At 45.4% G+C, this 14,255-nt stretch overlaps 1 protein-coding gene across 1 annotated transcript; it reads right to left on the bottom strand.

The window, feature by feature from the left end:
- Positions 1–421: 421 nt before the first annotated feature.
- On the bottom strand, positions 422–5,508 carry LOC115196422 (ropporin-1-like). The gene is made up of 6 exons (XM_029757248.1): positions 5,463–5,508; positions 2,025–2,178; positions 1,603–1,720; positions 1,256–1,417; positions 884–1,065; positions 422–545 (listed from the first exon to the last, which is right to left on the bottom strand). Exons 2-6 carry the CDS (start codon positions 2,138–2,140, stop codon positions 479–481), a joined length of 645 nt encoding a protein of 214 aa, XP_029613108.1. The 5' UTR covers positions 2,141–2,178; positions 5,463–5,508; the 3' UTR covers positions 422–478.
- Between the last annotated feature and the right edge of the window lie 8,747 nt (positions 5,509–14,255).

Here is a 14,255-nt window from a genome sequence, read left to right as displayed (position 1 = left end):
ACCTGTTGCCTATTTTATCAACAGGAAACCAGTTATCTTAACTCTGTCTATGTTTTCAGTTTTTTAATGACGTGCACCTCTGTCCGTTTCCTTGAATCATCCCATCTCTGCAAAAATACAAATCTTATACAATGTATTAAGCTGACAAATACGACAGGGACCAATCTCTCAGGATTTGGCTTTGACTAGAGATAGTTAGAGAACGCAACATTATATGTGTCCTATTATAGTATTGCCTATGCTAAAATAGGCTTTTGGGAACTAGAGTCCTCTATCTATCTCTATGTTTGACTTTTACTATGTGTTTCTGGCCTCTTGTGGCAGCCTCAATCAGTGATGACTTTTCATGATTGACTTTTCACTTAATGTAATACAGAAACACTGTCCTCTGATATTGATGGAGGATATAGCAATAACAGAGTTTTTCTTTGGAACCATCTTTATTAGAACAAAGTTCTAAGGGGGAGAGAGGGTGAGTCTATCCCAAACGCACTTTACGACTGTTGACGAAGTCCGACACCTTCACCATTCCATCACGCGCCTTCCTGAGAGACAGACAGACAGTCAGAGATACACACACATTTTGTGCGAAGTACATTTTATTTCTCACACCTGCGTCTCCTGGTACTTGAGAGCTTTTGTTTTCACTGTGTAGCTGCTGTGTAGTTGTGTCTCTGTGTAGTTGTTGTGTCTCTGTTTAGTTGTTGTGTAGTTGTTGTGTCTATGTGTAGTTGTTGTGTCTCTGTTTAGTTGTTGTGTAGTTGTTTTGTAGCTGTGTAGTTGCGTAGTTGTTTTGTTGCTGTGTAGTTTTGTTGTTGTTGTGTAGTTGTATAGCTGTGTAGTTGTGTTGTTTTCCATGTAGTTGTGTAACTGTTCAACTCACGCCTGAGCCTCCAAGTAGGTAATGGCTCGGTCTATCTGGGCCTGGGACACCTCTCTGTCCACCGCAGCCAGGTAGGAGTAAAGGAAGCGGAAGGTCTCGAAGGTGACGCAGGCGTCTGGGGGCTTACACGAGCTGTCTGAGTTCAGGATGTACAGCGCGTGGGTCATGGCGTTCTTGATCGTCTGCCAGAGAGAAGGCAGAGGTTACCAAGATAACAGGGGCCCAAAGGTCATTTGATAATGTCTGTATGTTATTAAGTGTGTGTGTGTGTGTGTGTGTGTGTGTGTGTGTGTGTGTGTGTGTGTGTGTGTGTATGTGTGCAGCGTGCATGCATGAGTGCGTGCTTGCATGCGTGCACAATATCATATGTACCCCTCCCAGATAGCTGCAGCCCAGGGCGAAGAATTTTATCCAGTCGAGTTGATCTCCGAAGCAGCCCACTGTCATGATGTGTCTGAGAAGGTCGTCAGCCAATCCTAACGACCTCCACAGCTTGCTCACCTCCTTCTTACTGACTGTGCCATTCTTATGTAGCTGGGAAGGGGGGGAGAAGGGGGTAGGGAGACGGGGACAGAGAGAGAGGGAGAGATTTCACGTTTGTGTGTGTGTGTGTGTGTGTGTGTGTGTGTGTGTGTGTGTGTGTGTGTGTGTGTGTGTGCACGTGTGAGTCATGCATGTGTGTGTCTAGCTGTGGTGTGTTTGTGTGTGTGGCCCCGTACCTTTTCGTGCATTGTGGTGAGTACCTCAGGTGTGAGGTCCATGGTGTTGGGGGTTACTACTTTGTCTGGTGTCCTGTTCACAGGTAACGTTTTCCCCTGGACCAGAGCACTGAAGTACCTGTAGAAGACATGCATACCAGCACAATACTGGGGTTAATACAGCAGAGCATGAGTCCTGGTCTTGGAGGACTGTAGTGAATGTATGCAGGCATATATTCCACACAGTTCAGCTACAACTGACTTTAGATCAGTGGGCTTCGTCCCCTATGGGCCCTGGTCAAAAGTAGTGCACTATGTAATGAATAGGGTTCCATTTGGGAAGCAGACGAGGTCAAGGGCCAACTTTCATTCTTCTCCTCTCAGATGCTACAATACTAAACTGACCTTGGATCAGTGGCTAGGCGTAACTTCATGCTACTCACAGTGTGGCCCATTCCAGCAGGTCTTCAGGTTGTGTCCGGATGGCGTCCTTGGTGAACTGCTTCAGAATGCCGGGGAGCTCTGGAGGGATGACCACCGGTTTACCTGTGTGAGACATTCTAAACCCAGAATGGGAACCAGCGGCAACAAAAACACCTGTATGGTGAAAAGAAAATGGTATTTTAACGTCATTCTTGCAATGTCTGCCTGACTCTAAAATAAAAATGTTAAAGGCCCAATGCAGTCGTTTTTAAGTCAATATCAAATAAATTATTGTTAACAATGAAGTACCGTACTGTAATAGATTTATATTAAAATCAGCTGAAGGGTTTTTATTTATTACTATTTTCTACATGTAGAATAATAGTGAAAACATAAAAACTATGAAATAACATATATGGAATCATATAGTAACCAAAAAAGTGTTAAACAAATCAAAATATATTTGAGATTCTTCAAATAGCCAACCTTTGCCTTGACAGCTTTGTACATGCTTGGCATTCCCTCAACCAGTTTCACCTGGAATGCTTTTCCAACAGTCTTGAAGGAGTTCACACATATGCTGAGCACTTGTTGGCTGCTTTTCCTTCACTCAGCGGTCCGACTTATCCCAAACCATCTCAATTTGGTTGAGGTCGGGGGATTGTGGAGGCCAGGTCATCTGATGCAGCACTCCATCACTCTCCTTCTTGGTAAAATAGCCCTAACACAGCCTAGAGGTGTGTTGGGTCATTGTCCTGTTGAAAAACAAATGATAGTCCCACTAAGCCCAAACCAGATGGGATGGCGTATCGCTGCAGAATGCTGCGGTAGCTATGCTGGTTAAGTGTGCCTTGAATTCTAAATAAATCACAGTGTCACCAGCAAAGCACCCCACACTATAACACCTCCTCCTCCATGCTTTACGGTGGGAAATACACATGCGGAGATCATCCGTTCACCCACACCGCGTCTCATAAAGACACGGCGGTTGGAACCAAAAATCTCCAATTTGGACACCAGACCAAAGGACAAATTTCCACCAATCTAATGTCCATTGCTCGTTTTTCTTGGCCCAAGCAAGTCTCTTCATCTTATTGGTGTCCTTTACTAGTGGTTTCTTTGCAGCAGTCTCCTGTGAACAGTTGATGTTGAGATGTGTCTGTTACTTGAACTCTGTGAAGCATTTATTTGGGCTGCTATTTCTGAGGCTGGTAACTCTAACAAACTTATCCACTGCAGCAGAGGTAACTCTGGGTCTTCCATTCCTGTGGCGGTCCTCATGAGAGCCAATTTCATCATAGCGCTTGATGGTTTTTGCGACTGCACTTGAAAAAACTTTCAAAGTTCTTGAAAATGTTCGGTATTGACTGACCTTCATGTCTTAAAGAATGATGGACTATCATTTCTCTTTGTTTATTTGAACTGTTCTTGCCATAATATGGTCTTGGTCTTTTACCAAATAGGGCTATCTGTTGTATACCACCCCTACCTTGTCACAACACAACTGGTTGGCTCAAATGCATTAAGAAGGAAAGAAATTCCACAGATTAACTTTAAGAAGGCACACCTGTTAATTGAAAGAGTGTGCAAAGCTGTCATCAGGGAAAAGGGTGGCTATTTGAAGAATCTCAAATATAAAATATATTTTGATTTGTTTAATACTTTTTTGGTTACTACATGATTCCATATGTGTTATTTCATAGTTTTGATGTCTTCACTATTATTCTACAATGTAGAAAATATACAAAATAAAGAAAAACCCTTGAATGAGTAGGTGTTCTAAAACTTTAGACTGGTAGTGTAGCTTTTTACCCCAAAACTATTTTAAAAGCAAGAATTTAGCAAGGAATGTCTGAGTGGGGAGTGTAACACTGAATAGTGAGGTTTGGAACTCCCGCATGGTGATGTCACCATGGAAAGCCGAAACTCCCGCCTATGCAAACCACCTGATTAGAAGGTCCTATGTAGATTGTATATTCAATAAGCAACTATCAGGAAATAACACTGATACAAAAAAATCTCACTTTTACAGTGTTAGTTTCATCAGCTGTCGTACAATATTATATAAAATACAGGAAAACTGAATTTGGACTGCACAGGGCCTTTTAAATGGCAGGCCTATAGCCTACTAATAACTGTGGATTAATTTATGAAAACCATGTAAATCAATTAAATAATTAACCTGTAAAAGACGGTGCAGTTCTCTGCTCGTGATCAGGACGTAAACGCTGTGAAAGCCGGAAAGACAGTAGCACGTGCTGCGCCGGTTATTTTGTATCAGTTTGTGATTCCCGCGTAACAGACGGCAATTGTGACGTCACATTGTGTGAGTCCCGGGTGTGTGAAATGAAAAATAACAAATGTCCGCACGGGGCGACATTTCTTCATGTTTTATCATTTGCAGCTCTCGACAGACATTTATCGGACATTTTCACAGTAGAATAGTAGTTGATCTATACGAGACGATAGTTTACCTTGAGTCATTCTACCTATAATCGAATAGTAGGGCTATATAACTTTCCTAAGATAAAGGAGTTAAACTAAAAGTTATATCTGATATGCCAACATTCCCTAAAACCTTTTATCTTTTATATTTGACAGACATGAATCATCATAATGTACATCCATATTATAAAGCAGTGGTAGATTTAATTAAAAAGGCAAAATGTAGAAGGGAAGGGAGGGATAGATGGGGCACGTGTGTGCGTCTGCTTGCTTGCATTTGTGTGTGAGTCACAGGAGGTTGGTGGCACCTTAAATGGGGAGGACGGCTTGTGGTAATGGCTGGAGCTGAATCAGTGGCGATTTTAGCACGTAAATCTTGGTGGGGCAAAATCCACAAACCAATTTTAGATGCATACCACTACACAACACAACACTAAACAATATATTCATTGTACAATAATAGTGACCACAAGCTGATATGGCTGACTTGCTTAATCAAATGTGGTTTCTACTGAAAATTGATGTACAAGATGATGTACAAACTATGGCATAAGGGAACGACAAATGGACAAGAGGCAATCCATAATTTCGATTAAGACATTAATGAGCGAGCTAAGACAGACGTCGTCAATATAATTATTTGTTCAGCACTTTTGAAATGTACAGCGACAGAATTCAGAACATAGGCCGTTCTTACAGTATTCTCCCTGTACACCAAGTCAGAACCAAAGGATAAATAAATGGGGCATATAAACAGAAAATTAAAGCTCTTACAATATTCAATGATTACATTTCTCTAAAACAGGCTATAGGCTACATGTGCACCACCAAGTCAGAACAGTAGGCTAAGTTATGAGGAGGAAAGGGACTAAATTATTATGGTGAAGCACATGGACTACTAACAGCTTACTACACAACATACACTTAGTATTACTTTCTTAGCTAGAGTATACATATCTCCCTGACATATTACATCATTTATGCAGCAGCATACAGGACATTTTTGGACTCACCTTGTTGTGCTGTGCTCACTTGAACAGGAAGGTGGCACCGCGGTCCCTCTTGAGGGCAAATTTTGTCATCAAAGTCTGGTATTCTCTGGATTTATGGTGCTTTCAAGACAACTGGGAACTCTGAAAAAAGCAATGTTGAATCATGACGACGTCAGTGATCTTCATGTCGGAGCTGTCACATCCTGATCTGTTTCACCTGTCTTGTGCTTGTCTCCACCCCCTTCCAGATGTTGCGCATTTTCCCCATTATCCCATGTGCATTTATACCTGTGTTTTCTGTTTGTCTGTTGCCAGTTCGTCTTGTCCCATCAAGCCTACCAGCGGTTTTCCCCTACTCCTGTTTTTCTCTCTAGTCCCTGTTTTCTAGTTTTCCTGGTATTGACCATTCTGCCTGCCCTGACCCTGAGCCTGCCTGCCTGCTGTTCTGTACCTTGTGACACTGCTCTGAATTACTGACCTCTGCCTGCCCTGAGCCTGCCTGCCATTCTGTACCTTTCAGACTCTGCTCTGAATTACTGACCTCTGCCTGCCCTTGACCTGTCGTTTGCCTGCCCCGTTTTTGTAATAAAGTTTTGTTACTTCGAACTGTCTGATTCTGGGTCTTATCTAGAAAGAGGCCAGAGTTCCTGACTTGGAATTCCGAGTTGGATGATCAGTCGAATCAAATCTACGATAGATATAACGTGATTTGATGTCATTTTATCTGTGGCCAATAACCTTGAGCCTTCTTGGATGGGCACTTCTAATGTAAATCTATGGCATCACCCAAGGGGCTTTAATTTTCGAGCTCTTCTCATAGATTTTGCAGTGACGTAGTGCCCCCATGAGTGACAGAACACCGAGCAAATCACAGCGCAACTAGAGAACATTACCAACCCCTACACTCCATATTTTCGTTGGCTGCCCCACCACCACAGAAAGCACTGAGCTAGACTGAAACACCTGCATTTTGAGCTGCTTTACTCAAGAAAGCAAAAAAGAGACCATGTTTGTATGTGGCTCTATAAAGTCAATGATTTTTTTTCTTCTTTTAGCTAAACAGGTGGGGCTCTTCCCCACCTGCCCTGAAGGACCGGTTGCCACTGAGTGGTATGTTATCAAATACATCAAATGCATGGTTTCCATGTGTTTGATGCCATTCCATTCCAGCCCCCCCACCCCCCCCCCCCCCCCCACCCCAGCAGCCTCCAATGGTGTGTGTGCGTGTGTGTGGAGATAAGAGGGAGGTTTGGTCTGTTGTTGGGAGGCGATAACAATAGGTTACACAACCACGGCGGGCGACACATTGATGCTGCGGGTGTCACGGTTAATTGAGTGATGTCACCGGGAACTGTGTTTTTTTCTAGATAGGCGGTTACTGCTTTTATAAACAAGAGGAGGCGGACTGGTGATGCAATAAGCAAAGGGCAGCTCATCTAGGCTATGCGATCAGCATCAAATATAGCCTATATAGGCAGCTTGACCCCATTAAGATATCCTCCTCTTCTTTAATCTGGGAAGAACAAAGCAAACCATGATGTTGCCATCGTCCTTGGTGTGTGAAGACTGGTGGATGAATGACGGCATAGATCGAGCGCATTGATTTTTATAGCGCCTGCCAGGGAATAAGGGAAAGTCCCTCCTACAGTCAGAGAACAGCGATGATGTTCTTCTTAAATCACTTCAGGCACCGTATGTAGTCTACACTACCGGCCTGCCTCGCCTCAGGTTGCACGCGCCGTGCATGGACAGGCTCGGGACGGTCGGTGCTCATGCAGTCAGCTGAGCCCGAGCCATCTGCACCGCGTGCGTTTCGGTTTAACGCTATTGTTAGATTGGAGGTCGGTTGTAGTTGGCAAGTAGTGGAGCATGTTGCACGAGCTTTCCGCCTCGGTATTCGGTAGGCCTACTAGTCAACAGCTGAACAAAAGCGCGCAAGGCGATACGGAGGGATATGATGTGATGTGATGCCGCGCAGGATCACGGTGACAGTAGCAGAGGCACGGGAATGCGCGCGACTACGGACGGGAATCGCTGCCAGGATACAGAAGAGAACATGGGGACGGGGCCGCGCGGTGACTGACTGACTTTCTCCCGGTAACGACCGTCTCTGCATACCGAGGGGTTCAAAAAAGGAAATAAAAAAAGAACCGACCAGCCTCTCGTTGAAGGCGTAGAGGATCTATCGGAGAGGATGAATCCTGGGGACCCTGCCCAAACCGGACCCGGTGAAGCCGGTCAGGACGGGTTGGCTAAAGCAGGTGGGCAGGCTGGGTGTTAACGGCATCCCGTGCCGAGATCGATAATGGGTGAAAAGGCTAAACCGGAGGGATTGGTCACAGCTGCCTGGCCCCCGGTATGGGTGGATGTAGCCTATCGTTACCGTGCAGGAATGTGCCTGTCCGTTACCGTGAGAAATAGCACTGGCAGAGCTGTATATTCAGCCCATTATAGAATTAGACTATTTCACCGCAGCGCGCATGGTCAGGGAGGACGAAGCATATGCGTTGAGTTTTTGGTCAATTTGTGTGATTGAGGATCCATCATGATCACTTGCCTTGGCGATGTAAACATGTTTCCCATGCCAATAAAAGCTATTTAATTGAAATGAGAGAGAGAGAGAGAGTACAGTAGCAGCCTAGCCTATATATGTTCTATGTAGCTTGCAGCATTTGATCCGCGGTGTTATAAAACGATATCAATACAGACACACCCACATAATCTATGTGAACGTTTATTTGACCGTATTCTGTCTCGCTTTGATCTTTATACAATCCACAAACGGCCGAGCACGGGCCCGAGGCTTTTCGCTGTGATGTTAAATCGTCAGCACATCCATTCATTCTCTCTGTGTGTGTAGTAAGCATGTACAGCTGCTATAGGCCACTGTATAGGAGCAAACATGTTACCGCAGCTGTGTGTGCAATAAGACACTAGCTACCATTACACACACACACACACGATGATTATGCATGACTATCAGACATGAATAAGGTGTGTGTGTGTGTGTGTGTGTGTGTGTGTGCTCTCTCCAGTGAGCATGGATGGTAGAGGTCCCAACTGGTCCACAGGGCTGCATCTAGTCTAAACAGGGGTCCTCTCCTAGTTTCCTCTCCTAGTTTCCTCTCCTTTATCTACCCTGATCTGAAGACACTGGACAACACACTGTGGTGGATGCCTCATCCCCTTGATTGGTCTAAAGGAGATGACTACAGCCTAGTGAGGAATATAAGGGATATGTCTCAATACTCTTAAATGGTTTCCTCTTCATGCCTCTTTTCATCCATGATATCTTCTCCTTCATCAGCACTGACCTGAAAAACACAGGATGGGTGAAAGCAGCATTGCAGATCCTTAGAGGGAATTTTTCTCACACCCTTCAGGTTGTTTCACGTCAGATGGAGGAAAAGAGATATTGAGAGGAAAAGGACTTAAGACTATTGAGATGCATCCCAGTAGGCTGTCTCATCCCAAGGGCTGGTAAGACATGGAGAGAAGGGAGGGAGAGGTTGTCACAGCGCGCCTGTGATCTGCTTCCCGGCTGCTCCTCGGAACGATCAGTGAAGGGTTCCTCTTCATTTCTCTTCATTCCTCCTTTTCCTCTCAACGCTTCTCCCCCTCTCCCTCCCCTCCTCTCTTCCCCCCTTCCTCCTAAGGTTATCATTGGTCCCTGAGCTGGGAATATTCAAACACAGCGGTGTGTTAATGCCCTGTTTATGTAATTCATGGTGAATGAGTGCCATTATGGCCCATCCCTAGATGACTGACACACACACACACACACACACACACACACACACACACACACACACACACACACACACACACACACACACACACACACACACACACAGTATATATACTGTATATTACATGACCAAAAGTATGTGGACACCTGCTCGTCGAACATCTCATTCCAAAATCGTGGGCATTAATATGGAGCTGGTCCCCCCTTTGCTGCTATAACAGCCCCCACTCTTCTGGGAAGGCTTTCCACTGTGTTGGTACATTGCTATGGGGACTTGCTTCCATTCAGCCACAAGAGCATTAGTGAGGTCGGGCACTGATGTTGGGCGATTAGGCCTGGCTCGCAGTCGGCGTTCCAATTCATCCCTAAGGTGTTCGATGAGATTGAGGTCAGGGCTCTGTGCAGGCCAGTCAAGTTCTTCCACACTGATCTTGATAAACCATTTCTGTACGGACCTTGCTTTGTGCACAGGGGCATTGTCATGCTGAAGCAGAAAAGGGCCGTCCCCAATCTGTTGCCACAAAGTTGGAAGCACAGAATGGTTTAGAATGTAATTGTATGCTGGAGCGTTAAGACTTCCCTTCACTGGAACTAAGGGGCCTAGCCCAAACTGTGAAAAACAGCCCCAGAACATTATTCCTCCTCCACCAAACTTTACAGTTGGCACTATGCATTTGGGCAGGTTGTGTTCTCCTGGCATTGCTTTCGACTTTTAACCCAAAAACATGAGGCATGTTGCTTTTCCTGCCTTATCTACGAGAGGGAGAGGCTACAGGTTAGCAAAGAGTTAAGTTTTATTAGAAATGAAGAAAAAGTGTGTAAGATCAGATACACAAACAGACAGGAGAGAGTACACTACTAGGAGCCATGAAGAGAAGTGTCCAGATTCCGTACAGCAGAGCAAACCCCCCCCCCCCCCCCCCAAAAAAAGTTCCCGACTAACAGTTATTGTGCTGACGTTGCTTCCAGAGGCAGTTTGGAACTCGGAAGTGTTGCAACTGAGGACAGATGATTTTTACGCGCTTCAGCACTCGGTGGTCCCGTTCTGTGAGCTTGTGTGGCCGACCACTTTGCGGCTGAGCCGTTGTTGCTCCTAGACGTTTCCACTTCACAATAACAACACTTACAGTTGACCGGGGCAGGTGGTATCCTATCACAGTGCCACGTTGAAAGTCACTTAGCTGTTCAGTAAGGCCATTCTACTGCCAATGTTTGTCTATGGAGATTGCATGGCGGTGTGCTCAATTTTATAAACATGTCAGCAACAGGTGTGGCTGTAATAGCCAAATCCACTAATTTGAAGGTGTGTCCACATACTTTTGTATATTCAGTGTCAATAGAGCATTCAGAGCCTCTCTGTCTGGGGGTACACTATGGTGGTGATGAATGCACTGCAGTGTTGTGTATAAACTGCTTAGGAATAGTGTGTGTGTGTGTGTGTGTGTGTGTCTGTTTGTCTGTGTGTCTGTGTGTCTGTGTGTCTTTGTGTGTGTCTGTCTCTGTGTCTGTGTGTGTGTGTGTGTGTGTGTGTGTGTCTTTGTGTGTGTCTGTCTCTGTGTCTGTGTCTGTGTGTGTGTCTGTTTGTCTGTGTGTCTGTGTGTCTGTGTGTCTTTGTGTGTGTCTGTCTCTGTGTCTGTGTGTGTGTGTGTGTGTGTCTTTGTGTGTGTCTGTCTCTGTGTCTGTGTCTGTGTGTGTGTGTGTGTGTGTCTCTGTGTCTCTGTGTCTGTGTGTGTGTGTGTGTGTGTGTGTGTGTGTGTGTCTGTTTGTCTGTGTGTGTGTGTGTGTGTGTGACTGTTTGTCTGTCTGTGTGTGTGTGTGCTTTATTCTCAATCTCGTAGTGTAGTTGTAATCTGTGTTGCGGTGGTACACTGTCTGTGGCCTGGCCTGCTCTTTCGTGTGACCAGCCTGGTCTGTTTAGCCGTGTGTCTGTGTCAGATTCTCTTGTGATACACAGAGTAGTAGTAATCCGCCTTTGGCTGCACACCGTCTGGCTGTCTGTCTGCGTGCGGTGTGTGTGTGGTTGTACAAGCGATGCTCTTTTAGTCTTGCAGGGTAAACATCTGGCAGCACGGTTATAGGGCCAGTGTGACTAAGCGTTTTCAGAGGGGAATAGAAACATAGAAATGCAGAGATGAAGATATGAAACAGTCTTGCTGATCTTCCACTTTACCTGAAGATGTTAAATCCTGCCGTCTGCCTGTTATATCCAACGTATTGGTGTGTGTGATGTTTCCAGTACCGGTTGTCAGCCGCATTGAGTTATTTGTCTTGGTGTGTGTATGTGTGTGTGCATGTGTACATGTGTGTGTGTTTGGATGTGTGTGATAAACAGAGCGTCGGTTGGTTTGGTACGATTATTTTATTTCTACTTCCTGCCACTCCCTGGAGTTCCGTGTCACAGGAAGTCTGGAGTGCCACGCTTCCTGTCACATTGGTTTCCTCTTCCTGTCCTTCACTCCATCATGTTCATTTCTTTGTGCTTCCTCTTTCCATCGTTTTCATGGGTGAATTCACAATCGATAAGGAGAAGCCAAAACGTCTGTAACGCACATGCACGTACAAAAGCATGCACACACACACACGGACACACACACACACACACACACACACACACACACACACACACACACACACACACACACACACACACACAGACACACACACACGGACACACACACACACACACACATAAACCTTTCAACAAACACAAAATTCAGCAAGCTATTTCCTCCATTCTGTCACAAAATGTTTCATCACAATGACATTCAATGACATTCTAATGTGGACTAGAATGTTATTGTCTTGGACACACACACACACACACACACACACACACACACACACACACACACACACACACACACACACACACACACACACACACACACCACACCTACATAGACACACACAAACAACTACACACACATACATACACACACATACACACACGCACCTATATACACACACACACAACTACATACACACACACACACACACACACACACACACACACACATACATACATACATACACACACACACACCACACCTACACACACACACCTACTGTACATACACACACACACACACATACATTCACATTCACACACACACATACACACACACACACACGCATACACACACACATTTACACACACATTTACAGACACACGTGAGGGTTTGCTTGCAGAGCAGATAAACAGTATGACTCATACAGTGAGAGAATAACCTCTTAGTGACGTGGAGAGGTCAGATAGACCCCTTGAGCTACATACTCTTACGTTCTTTCTTTCCCTCCCTCCCTCCCTCCCTCCCTCCCTCCCTCCAACCTTGCCTTTCATCCCTTTCTCTCTGTCATCCATTGCTACCCCTACCCTTTCCAAATACTGTACACTTCCTCTGGTACTGTATGGGAGACTGCAGAGGTACATACACACACACACACACACACACACACACACACACACACACACACACACACACACACACACACACACACACACACACTTACGCACACAAGTGCTCCAGCTTACACTAACACAGACACATGTCCCCTCTGCAAACATCCCCCTACCTCTGTCTCTGTCCTATGCCCCAGTGCCCCAGCTGTTCCAGTCAGGATTATACCCACATCAGATTACACTAACAGGCCTAAACACCAGATGGGTTTTGTCTGCTGTCTACATGCTGTCACAGCAACGTATACTCACCGCATATACACAATCACAACAAACACACATTTATTTACAGTCATTTAATGTGATAGTGTAATTACAGCCTGCTGCTCAAACCCTAGTTCTTTCTCTCCCTCCGTTTCCAGGGGAGATTGTTGTTAATGTGGCTGTTCATTTGTGATCGAACTAAATACTGTTTACATACAGGGAGATTTGAAATGTAACTATCTGTCTATATCACCTTGTCCGCCCCCACACTCTCTTTTCTCTCTGTCTCCCCCTCTCTGTCTCTCTCCTCTCTGTCTCCCCCTCTCCTCTCTGTCTCTCTCCTCTCTGTCTCTCTGTCTCTCTGTCTCTCCCCCTCCTCCCTCTCTCTCTTCTCTAGGGGGTGCGCGGGGGGAGGGGGTGAGTGCGGTGGATGTGCTGACAGTTCTGAGGGAAAAAGTGGCCTTTGTTTCAGGTGAGTCTAGTACGGCCCTGTCCCATTTTGTTCCCTAGTCTCTTTTCCAAGCTCCCTCCATCCCCTTGCTCCATTACGTTCCCTTGTTACGTTCCCTTGTCCCTTCACCTAACTCCTTACCCTTGTCCGACCGAGCCCCTCCCCTAGGCTGACATGGTATATGTCCTCGTTGAGTGTCTTGGTTCAAAACCTCTCTGGTAATGATGTGTTATGTTGCTTTTTGATGATGTCACTGTCCCAGGGGGGAGGGACAAGAGAGGCGGGCCCATCCTCACTTTCCCAGCGCGGACCAATCATGACCGAGTGAAACAGGAGGATCTAAGCAGACTGGTCACCTATCTGTCCACCATACCCAGGTAACACTCCTTCTATCACTTTATCTCTCTATCTGTCCACCATACCCAGGTAACACTCCTTCTATCACTTATCTCTCTATCTGTCCACCATACCCAGGTAACACTCCTTCTATCACTTTATCTCTCTATCTGTCCACCATACCCAGGTAACACTCCTTCTATCACTTTATCTCTCTATCTGTCCACCATACCCAGGTAACACTCCTTCTATCACTTTATCTCTCTATCTGTCCACCATACCCAGGTAACACTCCTTCTATCACTTTATCTCTCTATCTGTCCACCATACCCAGCTAACATTATCACTCAGTTATTCTATAGCTACCTCTCCATCTCTATAACTCTATAACATCCTCCCTGTATCACACCGTCAATGTATTATCTCAATAGCATCATCCCTGTATCACACCGTCAATGTATTATCTCTACAGCATCATCCCTGTATCACACCGTCAGTGTATTATCTCTATAGCATCATCCCTGTATCACACCGTCAATGTATTATCTCTACAGCATCATCCCTGTATCACACCGTCAGTGTATTATCTCTATAGCATCATCCCTGTATCACACCGTC

Source organism: Salmo trutta, chromosome 6, assembly GCF_901001165.1.
Source record: "Salmo trutta chromosome 6, fSalTru1.1, whole genome shotgun sequence".
NCBI lineage: Eukaryota > Metazoa > Chordata > Actinopteri > Salmoniformes > Salmonidae > Salmo > Salmo trutta.
Note: the sequence above shows the minus strand (reverse complement) of the source record. Positions and strands in the feature narration are given on the sequence as shown.